General features: G+C 39.9%; 1 protein-coding gene across 1 annotated transcript in view; it reads right to left on the bottom strand.

Moving 5' to 3' along the window:
- Window positions 1-4,904: 4,904 nt before the first annotated feature.
- The window catches only part of qsox1 (quiescin Q6 sulfhydryl oxidase 1), a 51,221-nt gene continuing 39,665 nt past the window's right edge, over window positions 4,905-16,460 (bottom strand). The window contains exons 11-12 of the mRNA XM_006635240.3: window positions 14,887-15,063; window positions 4,905-8,058 (exon numbers count right to left, since the gene is read on the bottom strand). Coding sequence (XP_006635303.2) covers window positions 7,193-8,058; window positions 14,887-15,063 — 1,043 coding nt within the window. The 3' untranslated portion in view covers window positions 4,905-7,192. The remainder of the gene's footprint in view (window positions 8,059-14,886; window positions 15,064-16,460) is intronic.

The raw sequence follows: 16,460 nt of genomic DNA on the forward strand, positions 1-16,460 counted from the left end.
TTTAAATTTTACTGTTTTCGGTGCACTCTTCCTGCCAGATCATCTTGGTTATAAAAGGAGGGCATTCCCATCTATCCTGTTAATTAGTTGACCTGAGGATTTTATTTAACCATTTCTTAAATTAAGTCAGGGTATCTGCTTCAACAACAGGTCTGGCTAGCTTTTCCTATACTCCCATGACTTAGTATCGTCTCCATTGCCCAGTCTTGCTAGCGAATAAAACCATCCTCCTGTTCTCACCATCAGCTAGCGTCTTTGGATTGTTGCTCCCATGGAGAATTCCTTGCTACCACACTTTCTTGTTCCAGTTCTACATCTGTCCATAAGAACAATTTTTGCAAATGAACGGAACCCACTTTTCCATTCATAACACTGTTATGTTAAGAACATAAGAATTAGGTACAAATAAAAGGAGTCATTCATTCAGCCTATCTTGTGCAGGTGGTAGTTAGGCATTTATTAAACAAAGCCAGGGTACTGGTTTCAACAACGTGGTTGGTTAGCTTGTTCCATTCTCCCCCAACCCTTTATGAAAGATGTACCCCCAGTTGTTGTTCTTAAATGGACTTCCAAGTAGTGTCCACTTGTAACCTTTGGTCTGTGTTTCACAGTGCGATCTGAAGGAGTCGGTTGGGTTGACTGTGTTGGAAGTCTTTAAGGATGCTGAATATTTCCATCATATTCTTGACTGCTGAGCCTGTAAAAAGGTTCAGTTTAGGTAACATAGTCTTAGTATTGGTTAAAGTAAATCACAGTCTCAAACTAACCTCACGAAATGAAATTTTGTGGCTGCAAATAAAAGCACAAACTAAAACCACTGCATCTGAAGATTCCTGGCAGATTGTGAATCCTTCTTGAGAAGGAGAGGTTGAGGGCTTGGTGGCATAGCAGCATGATCCAGAGGTACAGTACATTAGAGACACGCCTACAAGGACTCTTACCACAGGGCACTTCCAGAACATGTGTAAGAAGGTAGCAGATACGTTAATGGAAATAAACAGAGATGGTTGGTGATAATCATCTGGATACCCTGCTTTGGTGTTGCTTAAATTCTGTGTGCAGGTTTAAGATGGATATACAGTACTAAGTTTTAGGAAGAAGAGAAACCCGGACTGCATTCCTATCAAGTCTGTCAGGATCTCTGATCTTTTATAGAGCATCATATATGCCTATAAATATACGTGGACCATTTGCAGCATAAGACTTTGTCACATTCATACTGAGCCTTTAATGCAAAGTCATAAGCTGAAGTCAAGGTTGGGATGTCCTTACAAGACCACTGAACAGAGCAGATGACAACATATATTTCTGTTCGTCCTCTATTTCCAGCAAAATCCGTTTTTTTTAAAAAAATGCTTCTTAATGCTTTAAAGTACATAATGATACTGGTTGATGTAAGCAAATTGAGCACAATGTAATGTTATCAGAATTTAAAAGCAATCTGTGTCAACATTTGCGAAGTAACACAACAGTCTTCAGGGAGATTCAACCAGGTCCATGTTTAAATTACAATAATTGTGATCTGTAATTACAATTAAAATATAAGTGTAACTGAGCTCTGACATGTCTAAATTACTATAATTGTATTATACCAAATAATGTACATAAATGAACAATTACAGTAACTGTGCCTTTGCAAAGCTTTCCCTCAGAATATCATAATTTAGCCATTATACTAGTTTTGTTTCATGGCAATTTCAAATATATAAAGTGAAAGGTCCTGTAAATTACATTTTTGTATAAGCATAAATAACGTGGTATTTGAATAGTTAGTATTGTAATTGTAGTTTTGAATTTTTCCAGTTAATATGTCTCCTGTGAGTACAGTTACTACAGACTGCTTTAGGACTGGTGCTCTAGGGACTTGCATTGGTGATAAGAACATGATAAAGTTTTACAATGTTACAATATCTTAAGATCCCCTTAAGAAAGGTTATTGAGAAGATGAAATTACCCCGGATTCTTTATTTTCCAGATACAAGTGTACGGGGATTTTAATTAGAAGCGCAATAAAGGACACGCAATTTTACTCTGTAACTAGAAGGCCGAGACAAGTGGGTGGGGACGAGGCAGTAAAATTAAATTAATCTGACCCCTTTTGACTCCAGATGTTAGGGGTATATGTAAAATCCTGGGTCATTTGGAAGATCGAACGTGATACGAAAACCGCACATACGTTCACCCTTTTGATCTGCCTCTTTAATTAATTCCTTCTCTCTTTTCGAAACCAGGCTTACACGAAAGCTTTATAGTATTATTAAAGTCAGGGGAACACGGAGAAAACCTTATCAGCCCTGCCCTGCATTTTAATATAAGGGTGGTCATAAACAGCGAAGTGCTTGTAAAGCAGTACCTACCAATAAAGCTCAACATTTTTTCATTTGTGGAATACAAAAAAGCGTCTGTCGCTTCACCACCGCCGCATATACAGTACCCGTTAATTCTGCCAGACGTGTTTGTTTGGTTCCAGTTTACAAACATAGATTTCATATTCATAGACTTAATATGCTCCAATTTCTCATTCGTTTTGCCTCATCTCGCATGAAAAATAAAAATTTGTAGTACCAAACTTCCCCGTGCTTACTGTAAATGAGGAAAAAATGTGCGAACGGGATTTGTTGAAAAAGGACTTCGTTTTCCATAATGCAAGAAATGCTTGAATTTAGAACTATACATTTCAGTATACACACCTTATAAAGTCCCCGGTAACTCATGAAATACCATTTTCTTATTTTTCTTTATAGGCTGTCGGCGTGTGTGTGTGTAAATTTGAAAAATAATGATTACATGTTCAGGAATTGTAGAAACAGATGGAAATAATCGGAAAATCCTGGATTCTGAGAAGTGCAGAGATACTCCATGCTCAGAGGCTCTCATGGTTACAACATCCTGGATTATGGAGTAGCCTCAACACAGAACATGAATTAAAAAAAACTCTCCCAGGTTTGGGGACCGAAAATTCACTGAAGGCCAAAGAAAAAACCCCACAGAAAAACAACCTTATTACTCTCCACTTTTAGAGCTCTAAATAAAATATTTTCCACTTGGGAAACTTTACACCAATAAATCCATTTTTAAACTGTAACTAAGAAGCTTTTACCAGTCTAGGGGGATAACATCTTGTCATTGGGTGTTCCAGAGTTTTGTCATTAAATTATTGAGCAAAATAGTTGAATGAGCATAACAAATTACTGGAACCTCAAAACTCAATTTTTGTTTTTCTTTCAGGTTTTATATGCCATGTTAGTTCTCAGATATACAGTAATGGTGCTAAGCTTTCTGAACCATGTCTGAGATTAAGTGATAAGTAGAGCACCTGAACGTTGAGGTTTGTGGTAACGATGGCTCTCACTAAGTGTTACCTGTGCAGCAGTGAAATACATCCCCACAGGTATCAATCAGTACTCTGCAAAATCCCTTGAGGAGGCAGGAGCAGGTGGGCATTAAACATGGTAAGAGTGCCCCTCCTCAGTGCAAGGGCTCTGCAATGCCACCAGTATGACAGGTTAAATTAGAGGGGCACTTCAAATCATTTCCTTTTTTGTAGCACTCTCTTGTTTTATCAGTGACTGATTGATTCCTGTTGCTGCTCCCACCTCTAAGACACTTATTGTTTTGAGAGACCTCAATAAAAATCACATTTGCCCTTCGTAAAAGTGAAAATCAGAAGCTGGGCAGGACTTTTACCCCAAAAAGCTTTCTTGACTTTGCCTTCAATACCCTTCAGGGAGTCTATAATCGGGACATGAAGTACATCAAAAGCACCACATCTCAGGTCTCCCCTGAGGCCTGCGGAGCGCCTCACACTCCCTGCTGATGGCTTCCAAACTGTTTGAAGGAAAAGGCTCTGAAAGCCGATTGCGTTTTAATAAAGTTTATTATCGGGTGCAAGCTAATCCTACTGCTAATCCCCTCCAGTCCAAAGGGAAGCTGGATTACGCACTTGCTATAATCCCAATGAAATTGCTAGGATTTAGCCATTGCTACAGAGCAGATGGCCACAACAGTGCCCACCCTCCACCTCCACCTCCTTGCCCTTTACCCCTAGAGAAGAGAGACCCCTGCCCCCGAGCCACTGAACCTGCTCCTTGACCATGGTTTACTATGAGAACTCTCCGGGTTAGTCTGTGGACACAGTGTTCCCAGCAATCTCTTAAACCAATCTGGCCTGTTGTAGAGGAGGCTCAGGGTTGTTGATCCAACCAGCTCCTAATCATCTATTTTTTAACCACTTTATCCAATTCAGGGTCGCAAGGGAGCCAGAGCCTATACCAGTAAGCAACAGGCACAAGGCAGGATACTCCCTGGATGGGACGCCAGTGCATCACAGGGCACACACAGACTCAAACACGCACACACTCACAACACAACACCTATTTTCCCAGAAAGCAATTTACCTATTGGTACTGTATGTTTTTGAACCGTGGGAGATAACAGGAGCACCACACCAAACTCCACACAGATAGCACCCCAGGAACTGAACCTTAATTCCCAGCGCTGTGAGCATTGTGTTACCGTGCCACCCACCAAATTATTTGTCATGTTATGTAAATCTGCAGTGCTGTACACTAAGCATAAAACACACTCGCATCTTCCATTTAAAATGTGTTAACATACCCCAGCGTTCAGCACATTGATTGCATGTGAACCCCAGGCTGAATTCTTCAGTGAATTTGGGAAGATTATGTTAGATTTGGCAAGACTGACACTCTCTTGACTATTTTTCAAGCACTTCCTTATTGATAGTTTCCCCATTGAGTTTTAATATGCTGGGATCTTAAGAGCTATGATAGAATGCCTTGTGCTTGTCATAAGATTTTCTGCTCTTTTTACTAACAAGTCCTTAAGAATCCCAAATATTGCAGCAAAGGGTGTATACAATTAAACAAAGAAAACAAACTAAGTTCTTAGCAAAAATAATTTTATTGAAATTAGTTCAAGCTACTTCTCTGTTATTTTAAGGCTTTTACATACCACTTCTTGTGCAGTCACTCCCAGAGGGGGTGAGCAGATTCAACAACCAGTGTTCAGAACAGATTTGAACAAGATGATCAGCAGATGGTAATCAAAAGACTACTGTTAAACAACTAAAGTTTCCACATACATGTTTACATACCCTGTGTCACTTGCAAAATATCATTTTAGGTCTTTTAAAGGATTCGTAAAAACCAAATGACTCTTCAGAACAAGAGCAACACATCTCAGTGCCACCTTGGCTGGCATAGACTTGGTGTGCATTTTAGCAGAGTTTATGCCCTGGCAGGCTGACAATTTAGACCACTGCAGAAGCACTATGAGTGTCTCTACTGGCCTTTTACAGTAGCAATGCTTCACTGTACATCTTCTGCCAAATGCATTTCAAGCCATGAATCCTTCAAAACTAACCTGGAACAATAGTTCACAAATGCTGGACGGGATGATGAAGACATGCAAACTGACTTTCAATTCTTAACATTCATTGTTTCCAGATTCTCTTTGAACTTCAATTCATTATTTTTTAAGTGGTCTCCGCATTTTCACAAACAGAAAGTGAATTCAGCTCTTGGGATTTGGATGCTTTCAACCAATCATTAAAAAATAAAATAAAAGAAGCTGCCTAAATGGCTATTTCATATTGACACAATATCTGTCATCCAATCTTTTGTTCAACTACTACACAAAAATAGCAAAAGCACAAAAGAACTGCACTTGTTGCTAAATTATATAATTGGAGGAATTAAATGCAAGCCAAATGTTGTAAGAGCAATCAGGGTCACCTGTCAACTCTGTTCGAATTACAGATGAAAAAAACAGTGGTAATCATTTTTTGTGCTCATAATAAAATAAACTGGCTTAAAATAATCACTAATGGAACATCACCTGATCACTAATAAGCACCAAAAACCTTGTTAAGGAAACCTTGTTAAGCTGTTATTTTACAACGAGTTGCCTATAAACTGTTAACAGGACATGTGCAACTTTCCAGTCAGTTGAACTTCTCATTGACATTGGCACAGCCACATGCAAATGTCACAAAAACAGTAGGAACCAATTTTGTTTCTTTAACCTAACTATTCTTTAACTTCTTTTTTCTACCATAGTGACCTTAAATCCTGTAGTAATATTTACTTTCAGCTGAAGTTTGAGAAATAGTGTACAGTATGCCTAATGATTTGAAGTGTGAATTACTGCATGCTTTAGGCATGGGAGTCAGATTCAGATATTCAAATCAACATTCCCTGAAACAAAACCTATAATTCAGTTAATTCAGTAAATCACCAATATGTTTTAATAAAATAATTTTTCCTTCTAAAAATGCTTTATCTACTTTTTAAATGGTATTATCTATATGGAATACACAACTCCTTTTCTTTCTTCTTCAATGATATTGAGGGTAGTCATCTTCTGCATAATCAATTATTAGTGTAACTGCAGCTCCAATAAAATAAGAAGACATCATAAGAAGGCACAAACATGCTTGAGAGTATCACCACAATAAATCTTTCTAGTGCAATTTGTTTTGTTTTATTTCTCCATAATTTGAATTGGCAACTTTTCCCCAAAATAATAAATAACCTCTGCCTAACCTTTACTTTATCTTGGGCAGGTAATACCATTAATGTAAGTAAGGCTATCCAATACAAATGATTACATCTTTCCTCAGATTAAGAATATATTTTATATTTTGGATGTTCATTCTTTCAGAACACATGGATTAAAATCATTCAGAATGGAAATGCAGTCAAATTCTCTTATGCGTGAACTACTGCATGTTTGAGGGGTGTGATTTTGCAAACAAGCTGTGCCGTCCATGTGATCTTAAGAACCATTTTTAGACATTTTATTATGCACTGATTACTTAAAAAAAATCAAAGTCAGTTGTTTGAATATAGAAGGAAAAAAATTAAAATGCAACACATTTTAACGGGTCCTAAATGAAGCAGGTTTGGCCCTTCATCTGATTCCTTACTTCAGTGGTGGGCAAGCTTGGTCTCTGAAGGCTTCTAGTTTTTGTTCTATGTTATCTCTTAGTTACTGCAGTTAACTCAACCATTTGCTTTCTTAATCTAAATAAGGATGATTCCAGGTTTTAAGCAGTTGGGAACCCTCGCTCCAAGACCAAGGTGTCCCACCACTGTGTTATATTCATGACTCCAGAGTGGTGGTGTTGGCCAACAGACCTTCAAACGGGCAGAAAGGGCTGCCCCTCAAGTCAGGGCAGAGCCATCTTGCCCCTTCGCAGGCGCAGCTTCATCTTGAAGTACAGGTACATGGCCAGCAGGCACAAGGAGGAGAGGCAGTATAACAGGACACAGAGGCTAATGTCTAGCCGAGAGAAACCTAGACTCAGCAGGGAGATCCAGTGCTTCTCCTGGGCCTCCAGCTCTGCTCCCTCAACTCCCACGTACTGCCCGGCCAGGTCCCGCTTCTTCCGTATAGCCACATAGTCTTGGGGCTCCTTGGGCTGCAGCTGGGGCGCCCACAGCCTCTCCTCTGCCTTCCGGATGTTTCTCTCTGGGACAGCCACAGCAGCGGCTGCATCACGGACGGCTCTCATCTTATAGTGCTGGTTGATGAAAGAGTCCAAATCCACAATGTCCTCTCCCCTTGCTTTCTGCCGCCTCAGGCCCACGATGCTGGGCTTGGGGTTTCTGGATGGACTGATGTGCCCCCACTGTTGGTCTGCTTCTGCTCTCTCCCTCCCTGGCTTGCCAGCTGCCATCTGCTCCTCCAGATCTTCCTCCTCCTCCTGTTGCTGCTCTACCGGACCCTCCTGAGTCTCTTCTTCCTCCTCCCCCACTGTCTCCCCTGCCTCCCTGGCTCTCCTCCCGGGTCCCCTGACTGCCTTCTCTGCCTCCTGCTGGCCTGCGTGCGTCTCGGCCTGCTTGGCCAGCAGCACCGCCTCTCCCTCCAGGTGGTCCCGCAGTATCCCGTCCGCTGCGAAGTGGCTCCTCAAGAAGTCCAGCACAGCTCCCTGCTTCCATTCGTGCTCGCCACCTGTCACACTGTGACATTGGGGGCACATGTCCGGAGGCGGCCACTGGATCTTGGGGAACTGGGGATCCTCACTTAGAGCACCTTTTAACAAAGGAGAAAAAATAAGTCACTCTAGGTTTGAGCCTAGACAAGTCGGCTGCTAGAAAGATGGATGGTATCGTCTCAGTTGCCACACATTGTAACACACTGGTGTTTCTTTTTTAGAAGGGCGATTTCCCCCCCCCCCCAAGTGCATTTCCCAAGAGCATAGCAGATCCAAACCAACCCAAACTGTTATAACCAGGGGAAACACTGAGCCCAAGCTATTTTCAAAATGAAAAATATCACTTCAAAATTGCCGATATTTACAATTATGAGAGAAAGTGTTTAAATGCATATCAAATTTTATCTCTCACACTCACTACACAAACTATAAACAAGGCTTAATATTCTATACCTACAGTATATATATATATGCACAGGCCTTATTTTTGGGAGATGAATTCCAAAAATATTTGAAATAATTCTACCAATTCTTGTATAACCAGGAATGGTAGTACATTTTGAAGAGACTGTATTAAACTGAAAGAATAAAAACAAAATATTTTAATAAAACACAGTGTTTGGCGTTTTATGGCCCTCCGGAGCTGTGAGCCAGAGATGTTAAAATGTGAACAAGTGCCTGTTAACTCCACACCCCTGTGGTCAACCTCCCAGGGGGGCTGCAGTAGCCCCAGTGAGGCATTCAAGGGGCAGCATCTGCCAGCAGCACCTCGCTGAGGGCCAGGCTCTGGATGGGACTGCTGGTACTGGAATGAGGAGGAGGCTCTGCGAGACACGGCGAGGGAATGATCAATGATGAGGCCCGGACTCCCAGGGGAGGACGGCGGGCTTCAGCGATAATGAATATAGCTGTGGAGGAGATTCCTCCCTCCCTCCCTGCACACACCCCTTTGAAGGGAGCACTATCTCCAGATTGGATGTGAAACCAGGCACCTCGAGGGGAGCTCTTGTTTTAATTGAATTTCCTGCATGTTTTCTCCCCCAAAAGGAGGCATCTGCTAATAAATTGCCCGTCGCCACGGTGGAACCAAAAAAAAAAAACTCCAGCTGTTCTATCAGTTTGCAGCGCCATTGTTATGCATTCCATTTCAAAGATTTACATATATATATGCTGAATGTAAAAAAAGACAATAACTAGATTGATTGTGGATACTAGAAACAAAAACATTTTCTATAAAAACTTTTTTTTTTGCAAATTCTGCAATGGATCTGTTCTGGGTAGTACCCATACACGACAGCATTACCTTCACTTAATGTTTTCATGCGAAATTCATATTTGAAAAAGAAAGCGGTATATTGGCTGTTGAAGTATTATTGATTTATATCACATATACAGTATCTGAGGAGACATCCATTCCATTAAATGTAAGGAAAAAAGAAAAGCATGTATATGTATCAACAAATGTTATACAGTAGGGGCTATAGCTATACTGAGATGAATCATACACTCCAAAAGTCATTTAATCAGTGGAAAAAATATCTTCAGGTTCTGATCCATTTCACCACTCAGTGGAGTTTTTTTGTGGTTTGTGATGGACCTTAGCCTTTCAGTGTCAAACTTTCTTTCAATCCATTGCATAGATATACTATCCTGCACAAGACATACTGTTATTCCTTTGCTGGACACACTGGGCCATGCTACATTTTTCTCTGCAGCTAATTCATAATTTGAGAGCAACTGTTTGAGAGCCCAGAACGTCGGGCTGTACGACTGAATCCTGGCAACAGGCAGTAGTCTGGCAATGTTTTCAACTCCATAATTAATCATCCATTACTAAAGATCCACTGTGGATGAGCCTGAGCTTGTTGGACTGTTTTTATGCATCCATATTCTTCAAGTCATTTTTTCCCTCAGTCTGTCATTTGCTTTTAGGAACAAAATAAAGTATTTTTATGTTTTTATTTTTCAAACCTAGTTTCCGAATGGATACAAACATCACTGCTTTAACAGTAGATGCCTGTAATAAATTTTAAAGTTTTTACCACTGGAACTATGATTATCTTTCTGAAAATACACAACTCGTTTTCAGAAGACATCTCACAAAAAAGTACTGCAAGTATTGCTATACTAAGAAGAACTTAAAATATTTCAGCCACCAGTGCTGCTTTCTGGAATAACTCAAGTATATGAAATGAGAATCACTTATCAAACCCTAGATTATGACAGAAAAAGTTTAGAAAAGCTAGAAATATGTATACAGTGCTGGAACTGGATTTGAGTTTGCATCTACCTAGATGTAGCGTGCATGAAGTTACACAGTCCATTTTTCCTTATTTTTTAGTAATCTCTCTTCTACTGTATTTAGTTTATAACCTATGCTATAACATAAAGCCTTTAATATAATGCATGTGCAGTACTATTTCTACTGTGGTAAATTTAAGACTGATAAAAAAAAGCTAAAAAACTGATTACTTATCGTAGTAACATAAATGCCACTATGCCTACTTCACTGTATTTAGTTGAGAATATCTAGAAAGCTTTCACAATAATAACATTAATTAAGTCAAACGGCAAAATTGCATTGTTTCTACAAGACAACAGTTCTTTGTGACACACTGTTGAAATGTCAAGTCCCGTTGTCATGAAATATGTACTCTGTTGTGCATCATGTACTCCATCAACTAGCGTTTTAGGAAGAAATTACAGAAAAAAATCAGTTGAACGACACTGACTGAAGTCCTATTTCTTGTTTCAATATTATTTGGACTTGACATTTAAATTCTATCATTCATGGATCAGTGGGTCTGCAGCCTTGGAATAATGCTAAATGTAGACACACGCCACCATGCTCAGAAAATAAGCATTGGTCCCTGCAGCATCATTCCCAGAGGACCTTGTGCGGAAGTGACTTTTACACAGGTGGAGACACAGGGCACGTCCTCCATTACTCTTGTTCCAACCCCAGAATTCAGCATGAATAAAAGAGTCACCAGGACAAATATGTAAGTGAAGAAACAAACCCTTCTATTAGGAGCTACAAGGCCTCTGCCTCTTTGAAGACAGCCTGCTTCATACTATGTGCTCAAGCGGTCTTCTTTGTGTGCTTGTTAACAAGACACACTACCCCTTGGAACTGCCTCAGAAACCACACTGCTGCTAGGCTTTGGCCTGTCCTGCCAGTAAAATTAATCATCTTGTTGCTTTACAAATCGGCCCCTTGTTCACGCTTTGCTGCTCCCCAAAGGGGATTTGTTAAACTGGCACACTCCGGGGGAAACTCCCTGGGGGCTGGGGGGGGGGGGGAGAGGGGCTGGGGGATGTGTGGGGGCAATAGGCAATAGTGCTACTCATTGCCACGTGCTAACAACCCCCCCTCCCCACCACGCACACTTACAGCTCTGTCAAACCCCACACTGTCACAACACTAACCAATTTACGGGAGGATTACAATGGCTGGCTGGTTGGGGCTTGGGCTTGACTTGTGCCACCTGCTGTCACAGCTATCCTGGGAATTTGCAATAGGTCCCTTGCTGCTGCTTTAGTGGATTGCATACAATATCTATTGTTCACTGGAAGAAATGTCTGTCTGGGGGAAAAGACTGCCTCAATTAGACGAAGAGCATGTCAGGGGAGAGGGGCTGCTCTGTGGCTTGATAGCTTCTTATTCATATCTCCACTCATCCCAAAGATTAAGTGAGGCTCCACAATCAGCCACCTGATTATAATTCATTGAAAAGATGATTTGATGAGATGTATTAAACTTTAAAATGATCAGGAATCAGTTGCCGAAAGATATATACTGCATGAACTGGTGGTGAATAACACAAAACAAGTACTTGTACATCAAACCATCAGCAAGTTTGGTGATTTGCAGGACTTTTAAAGATTTGGCAAGAAACAACTAAAGAAAGTTCCCCACAAATCAACAGTTTTATCATTCTGTTGTACAAAATAATTAGCCAGCAGTCAGTTTTTCGAACTTTTAAATCAATACATTGACCCACTTGCCAACTGGAAAGTATAACCCTGATGGTGTTTTGTTTTTTATTAGCTCGGGATGCTCTTGTCTATTCATGGAAACCAGCTGTAAAGTACTTGGTTTGTAAACTGGTAGGAGGATCAACTTTTGATTTAATCCTGGTCTTAAGAGTTATTTACCGGAGGAGTAAGAGTGGCTGGAAAACCAGAAAAAGAAGAGCTTTACAGAGACTAAGTAGAGCAGTACTGTATATATCATTGCTTCCAGGACAGAAATGATACAGCAATTAACAGCAATGTTTTCATGGGTGTCTTGTGCTGGGAAGACATTCACAAAGACCCATCTATGAAAGCTGGCATCAGTGAACCTTTGTTCATGTTATGTCAAATTTTGCCCACATGTAACATTCAGTTTTGTCAAAAAGTTGTGGAAGGCAATTATGGAAGAATGCCATTTTCTGCAAAATATGCCATGCAATAAGACTTCCATGTTAAAGATGTAATTGGAGCAGCTCCCTGCGAGTTCTGTGTCTCGGGGACACAGCTAATCCCATAGAGGAACAAGAGATCGGACTCTGTCAGGGCCAGCTGGTGTCTGCAGAGAGGATAGTCGAATTAGATGGATTAGGGATTGAGGAGTCAGGCAGCCCTTTAAAATGAAAACTAGCAGACTTTCAGGAGAATTCACCTGAGCAAGTCACTCTTTTAAGTGAAAGGAAGATTTGGATACTCTTGAAAAAAGCAGTTGTGGGGAGGACTTTGTGAGTTATCGTAAATTCATCATTTGTGTGCATGTGACATCTCAGTAGATGAGCCTAGACTTGAGTGATTAATGACAAATGTACACAGTACTGTATATTTGTGCAACTGCTCTAGACAAGCAGTTTGTTTAAAACTATGGGGTACAACATCTCCATTACAGTTAATGTGGTTCACAATCAGTCTGTGGCAGGTGATGAAATAATCTGACTACAGCCCACAGCCATTTCAGTACTCAATCTACTGCCTTCCTGGTATCCTGTATTTTTTCAGCATTTTGTTCCAGATGCTCTACTGTTTAACTTTTGGAAGTGGCAACATATAAAATACAAAATTCATTTAGGGGTCATTACTTAGCAGGAAAATGTTCTTCCTTTACTTAAATGTTGAGAAAAAGGGTATCACTTGTAGCAATGAGAACCCCATTGAAGTTGATAACCTGTATTTAATCTAACTGCTGTACTGTTCACAATCAGGACAAGATACTAAAATATTAACTATACAATCAAAGTGATTTTGAGCAGTGTAATAAAATACTGCTGTAGTGATTGGAGAAGCTGCTAGAATTTACCCCTCAGTTTTCAGAATAAATGGCCTCTCTTTCTCAAGCTGCATATGTGGCCCTGATAAATGTTTTTAAAGCCAGCAAACTGTTTTTTTCATATTGCAAAGGTAGCAACCCCTCATATGGACAGCCAATGATTACCCTAAATGCTGTATATACAATGTACATTTTGTAGTTTAATTCTAGATTAATTATAAAATAGCTGTATTTATGTTAGGTTTTGATTGGGGCCGATATATCAAAAGGAGTGTATTGAGGTACACTCAATAACACAAAATCATAAGACAGAGAATTGTCAGATATAAAGCAAAATATAACATCTACAACTATACCAACGGCTATAAAACATTATATGATATCAAAGTTTCAAATGCAGTGCCCATTAGAAAGAGTTTCAAGGCTAACAGGGTGGCTTCCCCAACCCCACCCCATGAAGATGTAATAAAGTGTGTATATAATGCACACAGAACAGTAAATTTGCAAAACATTTTTGGTCAGGGGTTTCATAGCTATTCATATTCCACTCTGATATTCCCATAGAGAGGGAAGTGCAAGAAGCAATAGCAATAGAGCCTCTGTACTTCCGCTAGCTGTACCAAATTGGTTTTTCCATCTAACTGATTTTACATTAAAACAAGCCGTCAGCTCCTGTTGTACTGTTGTAAAGTTTTTTTCATTATAACAGAGAAACCTTTAAGCTAAATCCTGCAAATACAACCATTAATACACAATAAATTCTTCTTTTTACAAAGTCCATTAAAGGTTTGCACTGACAACAGGAATAATTGTGCTCTAACCACCAGATTATTTTAACTACGACGCTGGTTTTAAAAAGTACTGAAGTTTTCCACATGTGGCTTAAGAATGTAACATTAAGGAACAGAAAATGTAACATGAATGAATGTTATTCAATTAGTCAGTTTCTGTTTCTGCCTGAGGGCTGGGTGGTATCTTACCAGATTAGCAACAGTATACAGTATGTGAAAATCCCCATTACTGAATGTGTTTAGCTGCACAAACGAATGAGACATGTTCAGTTCTCCTGCACCGCTGTAGGGGGGCTGAGTGACATCCCTCTTCTCAAAAAAAGAAGGTGCTATATCTAGTGAAGGAAAGCAGCACAAACACTACATTTAATGTCACAAACAAATGTGGTGACGGTCACTAATGATGCTATTTGTACAGGGACCAACTTCATGGAGCTTATCGGGGGCGTTAGTGAACCAGGTGGCGATACTGCTTCATTCTCAACCAGAACCCAAAGAACCCCTATTATTGGCAAAAGGAGACATTATGATGAATGAGGTTCTCATCACTCAGATGAGATGTTCGGAATTCAAAATAATAGTGGTGTTAACACAAGTATCTATGCCAAATCTCTAGTTTCATGTTTATATTGACCTAAATTATTCCTCCTAGTTTTACTGAAGAAGCAATTTTTCAGATCTCCACCTCTGATGTGTAGCTGAATTGCTGGTGTAGAATGGCTACCCCATGCCATCCAAGAGGGAGCCTTCCTTCAGAGGAGGACTAAGTAGAATCATACCTGTACAAAAAAGTGCCGTGGGGTTCTTCTGGATGAAAAGCAGCAGATGATGGAAGGGATTCAATTACAATGTCTCACCTGCCAGGCGGCTGTTGACCTGATTATGCCGTGCCCACAGCCAGAGCACAGATGTGGTGCGGTTAGTCACTTCGCCCATGCTGTCTTCTGCCATGCTCTCAAAGTGCGTGGCACACTCTCGGCAGCCAAAGAAGTTCTTCACGTAGCTCCTCATGGCCTTGAGAACATCCAGGGGGTCTGCAGAAGACACAACCCGAAGAGCAGTGCGAATCATGCAATGCAATTACATCCCATGTGAGCTTGCATTGCTAGAGAAAAACAACTGCGCCACTTCCCCTGTATCATGGACTGGAGAAAGGCATTTCTCTACTAAGGTGTTTCTCAACTCAGCTTCAAGTACAAACCAGTCCAAATGTATCCTGAAAATAGAGTAGATTGATTAGATTCCCATGTTAAAATATGAAACGACAAAAAAATAAAAAATAGGAATAACCAGGATGTCTCTCAAGTATTTATTGCAATACACAATGGCTAATAAATATACTGCAGGAACCAGGCTTGGCTTGTCAGGCTTGTTGCAGGACAGACATGTAGCTAATTGGTGTGTTAAGCTGTAGCACCACAGAAGCAATTTACCCATAAGTGTATCAGTAGTGTATCAGTGGACTTTAGCTTTTCTTGTTTTCTTATTTCTTTCAATATACTTATATATAATATATTTCTTAATATAATATATTTATTTTCAATATACTTCAAGAACAAGCTTTTCTTGTTCTTGAAGTATATTGTGAGCCGGTGGGTCTTAACCTAAAAATCGGTTGCCATGCCATTTAGTGAAGGTTGCCCCAATTCCTTTTTAATTAATTTAAATTTACTCCTATATAAGCATGTTTTTACAGAAGCCTGGTAGCATCGCAGAGAAAAAAAATATTATTGCTTTATAACAAGATAACATTTTCTGATTTGCAAAAAATATTCAAAACAAATTACTGAAAAAAAAACATTTTGCAACTTTGTTTAAAAATAATTGTTTAGGAATCTTCATTATGTGTTATAAAAAAGTAACATCACACTTAATTTTGTGGAAAATAATTATTATAAAGGAAGATGTTTAATAACACTATTTTAGACAAGTATATTTCCAGCAATCAAACACTCCTGGGCTACACGTGTAGCAGTAAGACAGATTCCCAGAAGGGCCGTTGCATCGTAGAGGGTACAGTATGACTAAATACAGCCGGGTGTGAAGCCCATTTGACACTGACATCAAAGATCTGCCTTGACATCTCTAGCACTGCCTTCGAGAGCATCTTATCGAGATCCAAAACAACGACATGCTGCACTACGATTTTCAAGAACAAATTCACCAAGCGTGTTCTGGATCAAAGTGAAAAATAAAACAATTCTGGGATTGAGGCTCTTCTGCCCTTTTCTGCAATTTACTTGTGTGAAGCAGGTTTTTCAGTTCTTGTCATCTCAAAAATAAAGCTTCTAAGATGAGTGGACAACGGTCAATTAAAAAAATCATTAGAAACTGAACCATGGAATTAAAAGTGACTCCAAAACTTTATCTGGGTCCCAGACAAAAAAAGGTTAAGAACTCGTCCTAAGTGAGCCATCAATCGAAGGCATAA

The sequence above is a fragment of the Lepisosteus oculatus genome, chromosome 9 (assembly GCF_040954835.1).
Source record: "Lepisosteus oculatus isolate fLepOcu1 chromosome 9, fLepOcu1.hap2, whole genome shotgun sequence".
NCBI lineage: Eukaryota > Metazoa > Chordata > Actinopteri > Semionotiformes > Lepisosteidae > Lepisosteus > Lepisosteus oculatus.